The sequence below is a fragment of the Colossoma macropomum genome, unplaced genomic scaffold (genome assembly GCF_904425465.1).
Source record: "Colossoma macropomum unplaced genomic scaffold, Colossoma_macropomum, whole genome shotgun sequence".
Lineage (NCBI taxonomy): Eukaryota > Metazoa > Chordata > Actinopteri > Characiformes > Serrasalmidae > Colossoma > Colossoma macropomum.
Genome location: NW_023494809.1, coordinates 18,563,373 through 18,579,385, shown reverse-complemented (window position 1 = coordinate 18,579,385; position 16,013 = coordinate 18,563,373). Strand labels below are relative to the sequence as shown.

The 16,013-nt window shown below is 38.5% G+C and overlaps 1 protein-coding gene across 2 annotated transcripts in view; it reads right to left on the bottom strand.

Annotated features, from left to right (window-relative positions):
• Positions 1-16,013, bottom strand: part of tpk1 (thiamin pyrophosphokinase 1) — a 101,311-nt gene that overhangs the window by 44,529 nt on the left and 40,769 nt on the right. For both annotated transcript variants that reach the window (XM_036558007.1, XM_036558008.1), the window contains exons 5-6: positions 7,756-7,828; positions 5,058-5,153 (exon numbers count right to left, since the gene is read on the bottom strand). In XM_036558007.1, the coding sequence (XP_036413900.1) occupies positions 5,058-5,153; positions 7,756-7,828 (169 nt within the window). The remainder of the gene's footprint in view (positions 1-5,057; positions 5,154-7,755; positions 7,829-16,013) is intronic.

The window sequence follows — 16,013 nt, the reverse complement described above, 5'->3', positions numbered from 1 at the left end:
TTACAAGGTGATAGCGGTGTTAATAAACATTCTTTCCCACCTACACTTTCTACAGGGGTGTAATTCTGCTCCAGATAAAAAAGAATTTGTTAAACAATAACACAAACTGCGCGTGCATATTGTGCACTGGGACACGATTTTTCGCTGCGTCTTCTCACATGCATCAAATCGTGAGAGCTGAAACAGCGTTATTCTGTTAGTAACTATTCTTTCAACGCGTGTTCCAGAATTGTGCTTCCGTCTAACCACTGTCTGCTGCCATTGCTAAAAGAAGTCTCTGTAACACACTTTTGACTCACTGCTGCTAATTAACACCTGGTTTTGAAAGGAGCAAACAAATCCACACAAAACCAGCCGGCACAAGTTGCTCAATCGAGTAGGAGTATGTAATCAGTTGGACATGTAATATCTCCACCCATTTTCTACGCGATCCCCCAACATTTTGCATGATCCTCCACATATATTCACGAGGGAGAGTTTTTTAGTTTTTCTATGCTTGTGGTCCACAAACTATACGTTTAGCCTTGTGTGCCTGTTTCGTACATAAATTACAGACAGACATGCTTGATTTGTGCCTGAAACTGGTACAAAAAGCTCTGTACACTGGGCCGAGATACAGCTACACCTCAATGGGTGCTTCATGACCAGGTATACAAACAAGGCTCAAGAATATATTTATATAATTTGTAATACAGCAACTTAATTTCATAACAATATAGTCCTTTTCTGTCCATTTTCCACCTATTTGCTCTTCGAAGGGGCAGCAGCAGCTAACATGACCCACTGCCCTTTACGCTAATCCATCTCCATGGAATTGGGCAGCATGATTTTAAGAGCTAAAAAGAATGTAACTGTGCACTTAACTTTATGCAGACAGAAGGAGTGTTGCATCGCAGAGTGACCAAATGTTAGTGACCAAAGAAATGTACTCGCCTATACATTTATAAAACGGGATTACAACTTGTGGGAGAATTTCTTTTGTGTTGCTACAGTTCAGGGGGTCGCCAACGATGCTTGTGCCCAGGAGCCTCACAAGGTTATATTCTGTTCATGGGGCTCAGAACTGGAGCTGCAGCCAAAACAACAGTAAAGAGCAGACAAAACAAAAGGGTGTGTTTTGGGCCTGACACAGTAGGACAAAAGGGCACAGAGCAGTGGAAGAAGGAATGGGAGAAAAAAAATATTTTTATATAAGGTCGAAGTATATGTTTATATATTAATGTATGTGTATGCACGTGATGGTCAGCAGACTGAGGCCCTTCAGACAGACTGTCAGAGTTCACAGTCAGACAGAGAGCACACCTACACATGAGTCTCCTCTCTGACAGCTCGGTGGATCTGAATTCACGCTGATGCTAAAGCTGACAGCTCAGACACACATAGATACGGAGCTTTGGGGGTGAAAACATATGCTTCATCTCCCCTTGGATAAAAAAAGAAGAAGAAAAAAGGCACTCTGGACTCACAAAGCAAACCACCACTCCACCTCCAGCCTGACATCTAAACTCCTTCAAAAGCCATTCTTCCACATAGCCTTGCTCTACAGGGCCTCGTTCAACATCTTTATTTCATGTTTCCATCCCACAGCCATCCTCTTGCATAACACACTGCAAAACATGACATTTTATAATAGAAATGCATTAAGTGTAGGCAATATATCTAGCCTCTTATTATGAAATTGTTGTGGATATATTATTCGGTCATGTAACCTAGAACAATAACGGTAACACTTTCTACGAATGTCACGTTTGTAAGCATCTATAAACACATTCATAACATGTTATAATGCATTTATAAGGCATCATAAACATGGCTATATTTATAAAAATGCATTACACGTTATAGCCATACTTATTATGCATTATGAATTGTTAACATAATGCATAATAAGTACTGTTCATAACAAATTATAAGAGCTCACAAGTTGTATCTGTCCGCTCTAAGTAAAGTGAAGCATACTGTACTAAAGCCTCCTCCAGTATTAGAGGCTTCAAGTTGAAGTATTTACTGAAGCATTTACTGAAGCATTTACTGAAGCACTAAAACATACACAGTAAAGCACATTACAGGCTTCAAATGTCAGATTTTAAACTAGTGCTGCCATCAATAGTGTTTTACTGAATGTGGGAAAGTCAATGTACACAACCGTTAGCTTGGCACTAACTTAACACTGCTTATAATGCATTATAATAACAATTCATAATGTATAATAAACAGCTATAAAGTGTAATTCAGTGTAATTCATTTTTATAAATATTCATAACCATGTTTTTAATGCCTTATGAATGCATTATAACATGATATAAATGTGTTTATAGATACTTACAAACGTGACATTCATAGAAAGTGCTACCACAATAACTTGCATATGCCAAATGGTAACTTTTTGGGAGATGGAAAAACTTCTTAATTTTCAATGTAAGTTAATGTAAGAACATTTCATTTGAAGCAATTTTTTAATATTTCTATTGGTCTATTCATCATGAAATGCTCACACGATGTATATTACAACTGGCATTTTTTAAATGGAGTAAAATGACAAGGAAAAAATGTTTTTTGGCCTTGACATCAATAATATCTAATATTACTGTAAGAATAAGATTATTCAAGCTATTTACACATAATTGTGTATATATAGTGATCTTATCTGGTGAAATGATCTCACTGTATTCACAGACAGTTTTATTTCCTTCAAGAAGTATTTCTTATAATAAGTAAAAATATCTGCTAGTGCAGTGAGATTATTTTACTTGACCAAGTTACTTAAAGGGACACTCTGGCCAAAATGAAAAATGTAACCATCGCTACATATGCTATAAAAATATCTACTAGCATCCTACAGCACTGCTGCAGTAGTCTCAAGAGTGAGATCATCCAGTTTAAACTAGGAAAACCCCCTTCTGATTATGAATCTTGAAGTGGGAAGAACTTTTGAAAAACTAACTGTTTTGGGGCTTATATTTGGAGGTTTTTACATTTTTTTTCTTAGCCTTTGAATGCAGAAGGAAGGCAGACAGCTAACGTTACCATTGGTTGGAAGCTGAATGTCGTATGGCAGCCATATAACTTTACTAAATTTTATCAAATCATCATTACAATGAAGAGAAAAGATATTCAAATGACAGAAATGACTTGTCAGAAGAGGAGGTCAAGGCCAGTGACATGACTATCTAGATACCTTACCTCAATTTTGCTTATTTTCTCTGACTAAAAGGGTAAAAACTAGTCTCTGGTGTCCATTTTGTGCTAAATAAAGATAGAATCACAAGGTTTTTTTATGTTTTTGTTCAACGTCTAAGGTAAGAGTTACACCAATGATAGCCTGGTTGTATTTATTAGCCTATAACTCAGTGACTAACACTTGAAATTGGTAGACACCAAAGAGATTTCCAATGGCAGTATGATGTATTTGTCTAAGGTGTGTTGGGTATTCTGGTGCTGATGAACAAAAGCATGAAAACAATCTAAAATGATGAATTCTTTCAAAGCAATGAAGCTGAGGAATGCAATGTCATGCAACAGCATGCTGCAATACCATGACAAATACCATAATAAATGCCAGGGTTGGGATGTAACGAAATACAAGTATTGGGAATATGTATTCAGAATACAGAAAAAATAAAGTATCTGTATCCAGTCCAAGTTACATTTTGTAAAGGCAGTATTCAGAATTTATGGTTACTTTCCATATTTTTATGAGAATACTTTTAGAATACTCAGCCACTAACTAAAAACATACCCCTTCAAAAGAAAAAACTTATATCTTCAAAAGAAACACGACCCATTCTTATTTATTTTCTATTTCAGAATCAGTACACAGCATGTAGCAAACATGCTCATTAGATGAATTCTACAGAGGACCTCAATTAACAGCTTCTGTACAAACACTGAAGTTGCTATTCTAGCCTGAGTAGAGCCTGTTTAAATCAATATGATGATCAGTTATTAATCTCAGTGTTACTGAGCTCTGCTAAAGCCTGAGTAGACTGATAAATCAATGTAATGACCAGTTAGTAATCTCAGCATTACTGAGCTCTTTAGAGGCATGATTAAGATTAAATTAATAACTGCCCACCAGTAACAGTGAGGAACAGTGTGAATTAAGTAAAAAAAAGGTTTTCTCATGTAGCTTACCATTACGTATTCAAAGTATATTCTGAATATGTTACTTTTTATGTATCGTAATGGAATGCTGTACTGAATACATTTAGGACAGTTTATTCAGTGTTCAGCCATCACTACTTTGTCAAAATATTTTGCCCAACCCTGCAAAACACCCCTTTAAAATGAGTAAATATGTTCAGGTTGATTAACCTTAAAATACTCTATTTAGGCAATATAGAGTTTTATACAATATTTATATGAACTTAGACATACATACATACATACATAATCTAAACCGCTTATCCTTCTGGGTCGCGGTGGGGTGCTGGAGCCTATCCCAGCTGTCATTGGGCGGAAGGCAGGATACACCCTGGACAGGTCGCCAGTCCATCGCAGGGCAAACAGACAGACATACACAGTCACACTCACACCTAGGGGCAATTTTAGCACGTCCAATCGGCCTGACTGCATGTCTTTGGACTGTGGGAGGAAACCGGAGTACCCGGAGGAAACCCACACAGACACAGGGAGAACATGCAAACTCCACACAGAAATGACCCTGGTCACCCGGCCGGGAATCGAACCCAGGCCATTCTTGCTGTGAGGCGACAGCGCTACCCACTGCGCCACCGTGCCGCAACTTAGACATAATGAAAAATATTTGATATGTTGTCTACATTTAGGTTCCTTTCACTTGCCAAGTTATACATGTTTGCAGTGCAGAAGATATGAACTGACTGCAGGGTTTGACTGGACATAGATATAGCTCATGCAAGGTAGCCATTGATCTTTATAAGTCATTTTTTTTCTCAGGCCTGCGGTGGGGCCAGAGTGGGCAGTGGGTTAGATTAGAGGCAAACCTATAACATCAGCATCAGCACATTGATTTTCCACTGATGAGCTTTCTGAAATTAAGGCAGCGCTGAGTGCTGATGATGAGAATGAAGTCGTACCTGAACTTGCCGCCTTTTGATCTCCTCCACCATAATGGCCAGGCACTTAGTGAAGTCCGTTAGGTCCTGATCAGCCGTTTCGATCAGCCTGCAGTTCTACAGCCAAGCCGGGGTCGAGGAAAGGAAGAAAATGTTAAGTTTTAAATTATATTCTTAATGTAACAATGCACATGTTCAGGTTTGATTCGATTCTAAACTCAAACTTTAATTTCATTTTTCAAGTGGCTTGATTTTACAGAGATCTACTTATATACTACACAGATTGGTTTTGCTAAGATAAATGTCAGTTCTGCAACAGGACATTTTCAGCTGCAACAAAACAAACCTCAAAAATCACAACCAGAGAGTCTATTAAAGATTACCAAAAAAATCCACATGGGTTGAAACAAATGTGCAATGATTCAGGCATGCAGTTAGCATGATCCTAATTGGTAGCATATAAGCTCCCGTTACTTCTTAGCTACATTTGTCTCATAGCTCCAGAGTAAAAACTAAATAAGTAAACCTAAGACAACAAATATGTCTTGGCTGACTGACTACATTTGGGGTAAGTAAGAAAACTATGTACAAAAAAGTTTCATTTATTAAAAAAAGCTCAGTCTGAATGTCTGCTTTTTGATGGTAGTGTTTAAATTATGTCTGTCATGATCATGAAATTTTAGTTGACTATTAATGGCTATATAATGCAACTTATAGTACAAACCTGGCTAAACTGGCTGATTGGCTATTTGCTTCCTAGCTATTGATACTTAGTAACTTCCAACTGGTGGAAAAAACAGCTCCAGCTCAAATAAAACATTTCTCACCGCCGCCCTCTTAAGCTATTATTAACAAACATCAAATAAACAAACATCACTCACTGCCGCCCTCTTAAGCTGTTATTAACAAACATCAAATAAACAAACATTACTCACTGCCACCCTCTAAAAGTGTTGTTAACAAACATCAAATAAACAAACATTACTCACTGCCACCCTCTAAAAGTGTTATTAACAAACATCAAATAAACAAACACTACTCACTGCCACCCTCTAAAAGTGTTGTTAACAAACATCAAATAAACAAACATTACTCACTGCCACCCTCTAAAAGTGTTATTAACAAACATTAAATAAACAAACACTACTCACTGCCACCCTCTAAAAGTGTTATTAACATCAAATAAACAAACACTTCTCACTGCCACCCTCTAAAAGTGTTATTAACATCAAATAAACAAACACTATTCACTGCCGCCCTCTAAAAGTGTTAACAAACGTCAAATAAACAAATTGTTACTCACTGTCGCCCTCTAAATGTGTTATTAACATCACATAAACAAACATTATTCACTGCCACCCTCTAAAGGTGTCATTACCAAACATCAAATAAACAAATATCACTAAATGATGCTCTCTAAAGGTGCTATTAACAAACATCACATACATAACAAAAAAAGGTTGTCATCTAAAACAGAACACATTTGTGAACATTTCTGAGAACTGAAAGTTCTGGTAGTTTTCATAGAACTTAAAGTGCTCACTATGGCCCCCCTCCTCCAAATAGCACTTTATGCTGGGTGTGTAAATGGTGTGTCTCATTGGGGGAGCTGTTCAGAGTGTCAGCGCGGACGGAGGGGAACACTGCTGCTCTGTTCTGCTTCAATAGAAGCGTCTACACGCGCCGATCCAGGTGACTTCTCACTCGCAGCAGGTAGCACAAAGCCCGGCTGGCGAGTGTCAGCTGAGGAGCTTGTTCGTGTTTCAGTGTGATCTCCCCTTTATCCCCTACAGAATACCGCTGGCTCACTGCCTGCCTTTCTCTTCATTCACATTCAGATATGCAGCTATGCACCATCGCGCTCATGCTCTTGCGAAAGTCTGTCGACAAAAATGTATCTTTGTGGGCTTTCTTGTGATGCTAAAGCGCTTCGCCTCCTGAGCCTGACATGCCATTTTCTTCAGAGCGACGCGCAATTCCCACGATCAAATTTGCTGTGAGTGGAAAAATGGCAGGGGGATCAACCTAAACTGTGAAATCTGCATTTCAAACAGGCTGTACCAGCTAAAATTAATTTGGCAAATGGAGCTGTGCCTCAGTCTCCAACATAAAAAATGTATAGAGTGTTAATCTAGATAACTGTATAGTTCTGTATCTACAATGATTTGTTTTGATAACAAGCAGTTGCTTTCACTCATTCTAGAGGTAAAACAATCAGTTATAGTAAAGATGAATTGATAATTGTTGAGAGAGAGACAGAGAGAGATGAAGAACAACAACAACAACAATAACAACAACAATAAAGAAGAAGAAGAAGAGGAAGAGGAAGAAGAGGAAGAAGGAAAAGAAAAGCAAGAAAAAGCAGAGGAAGAAACAAGAAGAACAAGAAAAAAGAACGAATAAGAAAGAGAAAAAGAAGACAAACAAAAGCAAGAGGAAAAAGCAAAGAAAATCTGAATGTGAAGAACCTTTAAAAGAAAGTTTTAAAGACAGAAGAAGAAGAAAAAGAAGAAGAAGAAGAAGAAAAAGAAGAAGAAGAGGAAGAAGAAGAGGAAGGAATAGAAGAAACAGAAGAAGAAGGAAGAACAAGGAAGAATAAGAAGACCAAGAAGAAAGGACAAGAAAAAGAAGAAAAGGAAGTAACAAAGAAGATGAAGCAAAAAAAAAGAATAAAGAAGAAGAAGATAAAGAAAAGAGGGGAGAGGGAAAAGAAAAATACCTTTTCTGAGTAGAAAGCTTTGACATCTGGTGTAATGGAATCAAAATCTCCACTTATGTAGTCTGGTAGAAACCTATCCAACATGAGAGAGAGATAGAGAGAGAGAGGTGAGGATTTGAAAAGACAGGAGAACTATTTAAAAAAAAAAAGTACAATTTGGGCAGTCATCAGTTCCTTTATTTAACCGAAATGAATCGGTGGCCGTGACGAGGGCTGGATGGAAAGCTTCCCTGACAGGCTTCCAGTGAAAGCCCTTCAGGGCCTGCCAGTCACCAAAGCTATCTGTCCTTCAACAAGACAAAAGCTGCAGACAGCCTGCCTGACACTCACTGAATTGATATACACATGCTTGTCTACCTTTCACCCTCGAATATTCACAAATGGCCACAAATGTGAGCCTGTACAGAACTGTGAGATTTCCGGAATGCGACGACAAGAATTGGCCGAATTGAATATTTTTCCTGTGCAGATCACGCTGCGCCCCCTCCTTCCCCCTCCGAAAGCCAGAAAAGAAGCGGAGCGGGGCGATATAGCTGTGCTATCTGGAGGTATTAAAGCATCACCGTTGCGATTTCACGCTCGAGTGGCTGCTGTTTGTAGCCGTGAAAGGAGCGAGTCTGCAGTGGCAGGCTGCTTAAGAGTGATACCGTACAGGATTACACTGCTGCCCGTGTCTGCGTCGTACGGCTCCACTGAGGCAGCTATTGCTCAACAGCACAAACAAACCTTCACGTCCCAACCTGGTGAAAAGCCTGAAGGAATAGTTTGTCTAAAAAAAAATAAAAACAATAAATGAAATTCAGGCTCCAAGATGACTGTTGCTACAGTTTTTAGCTATTCAACGTACTTTTGTCCATTTTTATACACAACAGGATGTTATATAGCATAAGCACCATTAGCTTCGTAGCTCCAGTGCTAAACTAAATAATCTGACTTTTATTAGTTATCAGCAAGGGTGGAAATGGGCCAGAAAGCACCGGCTCAGATCTGAAACAAAAATGGCATAACTATTTTATAGGGAACCCGTGCATAGTTGTTTTACTGTTCTAAAGTGTGTGCATGAAGCAAAGTGTCTGTTGAATGCACCAAAGCTGGTCTATGAGGAGTCTGGCCTCTTCCTATTTCCCCTGTTATATCAAAAACAGGACTGCAACACGCCAGAGGGCGCCCACGAGCGAGTCCTTAATGAATGGAGGTGAATGAAGCTAAACGGCCAAAAACGAAAAGTTCAAATAGTTTCTAACCACTTGCCCAGAATTTCAGAAAGTAGAAGGTTGTGTTTCACTAAAAAAGAAAAAAAATAAAGCCTACCTATATGGTTCATTTTTTCTATATCAAACAGGTTTTGGAAAGCATGATGCTAGCATTACTTCTACTGAGTGCTGATTAGTTGGCTTGCGGAGCAGCTCATTGGCTGTTTGCGCTCACTAACATCATGAACATACATGAGGTGCCATTTTAAACTCCTATAACTCAAGTTGAAAAGCGGTCAAAAATATAACAGCGGTGTTAAAATGTTTTATGCTGTTCAGCGTTCAGGAAATTTTTTACATTAAAAATGTTTAAGCTTTTATAAACTCTGATTTTGCTCAAATGCTCTATCTGAACCCATTTACTTTGGACTTCTCTCTCTCTTCTTCTCTCTACAAGTTCTTTAAATGCACTTCAAGTTCAACATACAGCCCATTCAGCCAATGGAAAGTTACTGTGCTGCAGCAGGCTCCGCCCACCCAGTCTCCACAGTATCTCCATAGTATCTCCACAGTGAATCCACCCTGTGTTTGGAATGTGAAAGTAGCCAAGAAACTACACAATCGGTAATAAAAGTGGTGTTTCGCTTTTTAATTTTCTTCAAATGTTGGAGGCACTTGATACGTAGTATACTTAATGTAATTAAAATTATTTGATGAAAATTTCAGTCAGTGGGCTCAGCTGTCCACTCAATGACCGATCCTCAGCTAGCTAGCCTTCTATTCCCCTTCTATTCGTCTTTCTTTGGGAGCTTGGTATGTAAATAATGCACCTAATGTAGATGTTACTGGACACTGAATGTTTCTGACAGTCTAAATCAATTTAGGCATTTTAGTATTTCTTATGCAACGGTGCTTGTTTTGACAAGCGTTAGATGATTTGCTTTGTAGTGTCTGCCTTCTTGAAAAGCTTACTTGGATTCCTGAGTGTTATGTCACTAGTTAGTGCTAGTTTTATAGTTTTGTTAAATTTTTAAAAAATGTCTGTACCTCTAAGCTTATGAACCAATTCAGTGATGTTCCATTTTCCATGTTTTATTCTTAATAAATGCTCTTGCTCTCTATAGAAATTATATCCTATGTATTGAAGAAAAATAACAAATAGGCTTAAGGAGGTTTAAGTTGCAAATAAACTGTTTTGTATGGGGGAATCAACAAGGTTTAATCAACACCGGGTCAACAGCGCCTGCTCAGCATTTTTATACGCTCCACAGAGCAGAGCAGGGTGTTAACTGCTTAACTGCATCATGCAGTCTGGAAGCATTAGCACTTGCTATGTTTCTCTACTCATTTATTTAGGTTTCAATTTGTCATTCACCTGTATAAGGGTTAACATCAGGCACTTAACGGAGTAAAATCACTCTCTGCCTTTAGACACTTTCAGTCCTTCACTAGGAACTGAGCTGTGATTAGTACGATGCTGGACCACACTGGATTATTCTTCATGAAGAAAAACCTCTAGGTTTTTGAAGAATGAGGAAGATGGAAATCCATGGGAAATCATCTCAGTTTCAATAATGTTTAGATTTGGTGAGTAGGACGACCATAGCAGAGGCCTGACTTCCCTTTAATGTTCATGAAACTGCTCTTGAAATTCTGTAGCAATGTCTGAGGGCAATATCATCCTGGAACATGGAAACATGACAAGGGAACTGTGTTTGCACTACAGGGAGCGCCTTGGCCGTATAAAATGGGCTCAGATTCCTTGGCTGTTACACGTATATACACAGTAAGCATCAACCTAATGACTCTCTTGAGATGGCTGCCCTTACCATTATATGCCTCCTTTGGCTTTCCTCAAATGAAAATACGTCCGAATGTAGGAGGTGAAAGACGACTCATTGGAACCATTTCTTTCCTTTACTGCTCAGTGGCTCTAGGTTTTACGCTCCTAGCACCAGGTTCCATGTCTTTGTATGTGGATCTAAGAAGCTTCCAAACAGCAGCCCTGCCTAAAGGGACAATCTAGCCAAAATGAAAAAATATCCACTGCTACATTTGTTGTAAACATGCCTAATGACCTCGTACAGCAGTGCCTCAGTAGTCTCTCAGGTGGGGTTTTCCAGTTTAAACCCCCTTCTGATGATGTATCATGAAGGTGGGAGGAACTTCAGAGAAATTACAGGCACTTTGGGGTCAGATACCTGAGGTTGGTTTGTTTTAAATGTTTATTTTTTCTAGCTTGCTAAAGCAGAAAGGAGCCAGATAGCTAATGTTACTGCTAGGAAGCTGAAAATAATGACTGTACTTATTAGCCTTTATATTAGTAGGCTATGCTAGCAATCAAGATTTCTTTACTGTGGGAGTGATCATGGGATCATGGGAGTGATTTCCTTTGGTTGTATGACGTATTTGCATAATGTATGATGGGTATTATAGTGAGAGAACACTGATGGTCAAAAACACAACATCATGAATTCTATCAAACTGTCGAGGCTGAGAGACACACTGCTTCACTTCAGAATACTGCATAACAAGACAAATAGTTTATTAAATGCTATTTTTTGGGCCAGAATGCCGCTTAAACCATATATGCAATGGGTCAAAGAGGTGCTGACTCAATTCAGTTATTTTTGAGGGGCTACAACAATCGTTGCTATCATAACAAACTCATAAATGGTAACTTTCTTTGTTTTTAATGCAATTGAAGAGATTTCATTAGTAATTTTGGACCACTGCTATTGGTCCATTCATCATGAAATGTTCACACAATCTAAAGGGCAGCTGGCTCAAAACAATGTAAAAAACAATGAATGAATGTAGTTAAGAGATTTTAATATGGCAGTGATGACACATCAAACATTAAAAGTTTTCATACTGTGTTCTGATCAGTGTCAAGTACCTTTGATGCCATTCATAAGCATCTACAAACAAATTTTAGTTCAAATACAACATCTAAGCAGCTGACAACATCCAAGATGCCATGGTTCATTCTGTGAGACTGGTCAATGTTTGCAGATCCAAAAGTCTTATCAGTGCACACACCCTGGGTTTCACCTACTCTACAATTCAATACGTCCTTATAACAGACTCATTTATTAGGAACAAGTAAGACAAACACTATTTCAACCCATATATCACGGCAAAGCCTTGATTTCCCATAAGGCCTTACACCGCTATTGAATCGTATGGTTAAACAGTTGGTTGTTTTGAAGCAGCGGTAGAGTGATAAGACCCCTTCTCCGTGTATTGCCCTTCTCATCTCGCAGCTGGACGAGAGACCATAAATAACCTTCAGCTCAGGCAGGTCAGCGGCCACTTTAAAGTGGAGTTAAATGAGACCTTTCCTCTTGACATTTTAGCAGCAAATGACACTTTCCTCTGCATTGGGCAGCAGAGCTCCAATTGGAGCCCAAACGCGCCTTTCTCCCATTCAAATTAAAGTGTCACTTAAGGTTAATAGTAATACGAAGACAGGACCACCCCAGTAAATGAACTCAATTTTAGCCGGAGCGGCCCAAATTACGATATCGGAATGGAGCGGTTCCTAGAGATCGGACTGAAATAAGCTTAAGAGCGTGACCAGAACATCTGTCGCTTCTGATGGTTGATGCTTTTTGTCACGGCACAAAGAGACAGGATCAGAGACGCTGGCTTTGGCTCGCTTGTTTTTCTTTGTTACACACCTGCCAGAAGAAGACACAGGAGAGTAGATATCTAGAACTCAAATTTCACCACACAACTTTTTTGTTTTGGGCTAGTTATTGGGAATTCTATTTCTTACCATATATAATCTATGTCTTTTTCAACCGTGTGCCAGTGAAGATATACTACATGGCCAAAAGTATGTAGACACCCTCCTAATTATTGAGTTCAGGGGTTTCTGCCACACCCATTGCTAACAGGTGTATAGAACCAAGCATTCAGCCATGCAATCTCCATAGACAAATTCTGGCAGTAGAATGGGTCGTGCTGAACAGCTCAGTGGCTTTTAACATGGCAGTGTCATAGGATGCCACCTTTGCCACAAGTCAGTTTATGACATTTCTGCCCCGCTAGATCTGTCCGGGTCAGCTGAAAGTGCTATTGTTGTGAAATGGAAGCCTCTACAAGCAACAACAGCTCAGTCAAAGGCAGCAGACCATGCAAACTCACAGAGCAGGGCTGCTGATAATGAACTACGTAGCACATAAAAATCCTATCCTCTGATGCATTACTTACTACAGGGTTCCAAACTGCCTCTAGAAGAAACATCAGCACAAGAACTGTGCATCAGCAGCTTCTTGAAATAGGCTTCCATGGCTGAGCAGCTGCACTCAGGCCTATGTGCAATGCCAAGTGTCAGCTGGAGTGGTGTAAAGCAGGCCGCCACTGGTCCACTGGAGCAGTGGAAATATGTTCTCTGCAATGATGAATCAAACGGTTATGAGGGGGTGGGGCAACTTCATATTACTGCCCATGGTTTTGGATAACCAACAAGCTCATGTAAGTGTGAAGGTCAGGTGTCCACATACTTTTGACCATAAAGTATAGTTTAAGCAATATGTGACAAGGATGCCCAGCCCCGGTCCAAGAATTTTTCTTCCTCTAGAATTCAGTTCCAACAGTGTCTACAGACCCTTATTCACTATGTAACTATCCCTTTCAGGATAATCTGTAAGGCATTATTGCAAGTATGGTCTTATAAAATATCAGTGCAAGGGCAGCATTTAATAACACAGAAGACTCACACAGTATTCTCATCCTGCTCGAGTTATCTTCTTTTACTATTATAAATCCATGATGATTACTATTGATATTAGGCCTTGGTTGGTTCTTAGTCCATCTTCCATATAATTTATTTGGTTCTTAACTGGAAAGTCCACTTCTTTTGCTACCTAATCACATGCTACAGTGCTACTTCTGCTGATATTCCAGTCCAGTGATATTAACATCATCAAATATGACTACCAAACCCATTGCTAAGAGTAAACAAATGAAACAGCTTCTAATTTGGCTCAAATTATAAGTTTCAAATATATTTAGAAACTTTAAAAATATCTTTACATATATATTTTTAAATACATTTTTATTATAATTAAGGTTGATAAATGTTGATATAGCGTTCTTGGTTTGGATGTTTCTGGCAGTAGTATCTCATATTTTGGCTTATATTTGATGAAATAATCACACATTTTCCAAATATTTGACTTAGTATGTTGAAATTGAAAAACATAATTGGGAAATAATTCTATAAAGAGTAATAACTCATTTCAACAGTCAAAATGTTAAGAAAATGAGTAATTATTTCAACAAAATAAACAAAATAAGTCATTTCAAATTACCAAGTTAAAATATCAAGAAAATATCACTATATTGAGATGAAAAGCCATGGAAATTCTTAGTAGATAAGATGCTAAATTGGCTAACCCTATCAGAAAAAAATGCCTCTTTTGGCAAACCCCCTTAAACTTTACACTCACACATCATTACAAAGAACTATGCAGCTGTGCAGCACTGGTGCCCCCCTCCCGCCCCCATACCACTGGCTTACAGTCATATGCAAAAGTTATGTTAAATGTTTTGTTGATTGGAAATGAGTTAATTCATCCTCTACAGGGAACAAATTTATGTTTTCTGCAAAAACGTGTTCTCTGTAGAGGATGTGTTAACTTATTTTCGCTTGGAAAATCAACAAAACAAGACTTTTGATCAGGGGTGCCCAAACTTTAGCACTCAACAGTAGTGATGTCATTCTCAACAATACAGAAACTCCTCTTGAGGTGTACATCACCACAGATATATGAGTACTCCAACACTTAAAAATGATGGTTCCTCAAGGGTTTTGGGAAAGAAAATGATTTTATATACACTCGAAGAATCCTTTGCATGATTAAAGGGTTTTGTGCATCTTGAAAATGTTCTTCCAATTAATGGAGAATGAGCTGTAGATGGTATTATATAGCACCAAAAAGGGTTCTTCTATTGTAACAAACTTGAAATTGTAATAAAAGAACGCTTTTTGGTGCTATACAAAACCCTTTTCAAAAAGATTCTATTTAGAACCATCTACAGCACATTCTCCATCAATCTGAAGAACCATTTCACGATGCAAAGAATCCTTTACTCATGCAAAGCGTTTCTTAAATGTTCATGGTTCTACAACGAACCATTTTCTTTACTAAGGAACCCTTGAAGAACAGTCATTTTTAAGTGTGCATGTTATAGGAAGCCTTGATAGCTTTTACACATCCGCATCAAATCTACACCACTCCTAAATTTTTCAGCTATTGTTGATTTCTCATCTGAAATACTTGAGAACTGCTGGTCCAGAGCTTCTTAATCATCAAAACAGACAATAAGGCTTTGATTGTGCTTCTAGGCTGATGAGAAGCTCCTTCACAATCAGGAAAGGTCACTCAAAAAGGGTCAAAAACAACAACACGCTTTTACCAAACAACAATTATGGGATGATTCAGAACATACAATATGGTATTGTACACGTTTGCCTGTGGTATCAGAAGTGTAGGGTTGTTTGATTGCAATAATACAAAGTGGAAACATTAAATATTAAAACGTCTATGTTAAGCTACACTTCGCGCAATAATTATGTATCACTCACCAATTAATGCTGATAGATCTGAGGTAAAGTGATGCAATACAACATCAATTATTCAGGGAACATGGTGTAAGCCGCAGTACCACTACATGCCACGTTCCTGATGCTATGGAGTTTGTAATATGATAGCATTTGGAGGACGAGGGGCCAGAACGAGAGAGAACAAAGAAGATATACTGACTCATTAATGAATGAACAGAATGCAATAAAACAATACATTGGATTTTTGACTAGGTCATCTGGGCACAGTCTGAAGGGATATTACCCTGTAATATTTTAATGCTCCTTATGCAGCACGTTTCATTTATAGCTTCCCACTTTCTCTGCTCAGTTAATTAACCTAGATAGGAGCTCTCACCTCTGCCAACAGAAAGGCTCTAAGCCAGAGACAGAGAAGCAACTTTTCAGGTAGATTAATTAATCAATGCTTCTTTAATAAGACTTTAATTCACGCTAGAATACTGCTCGCT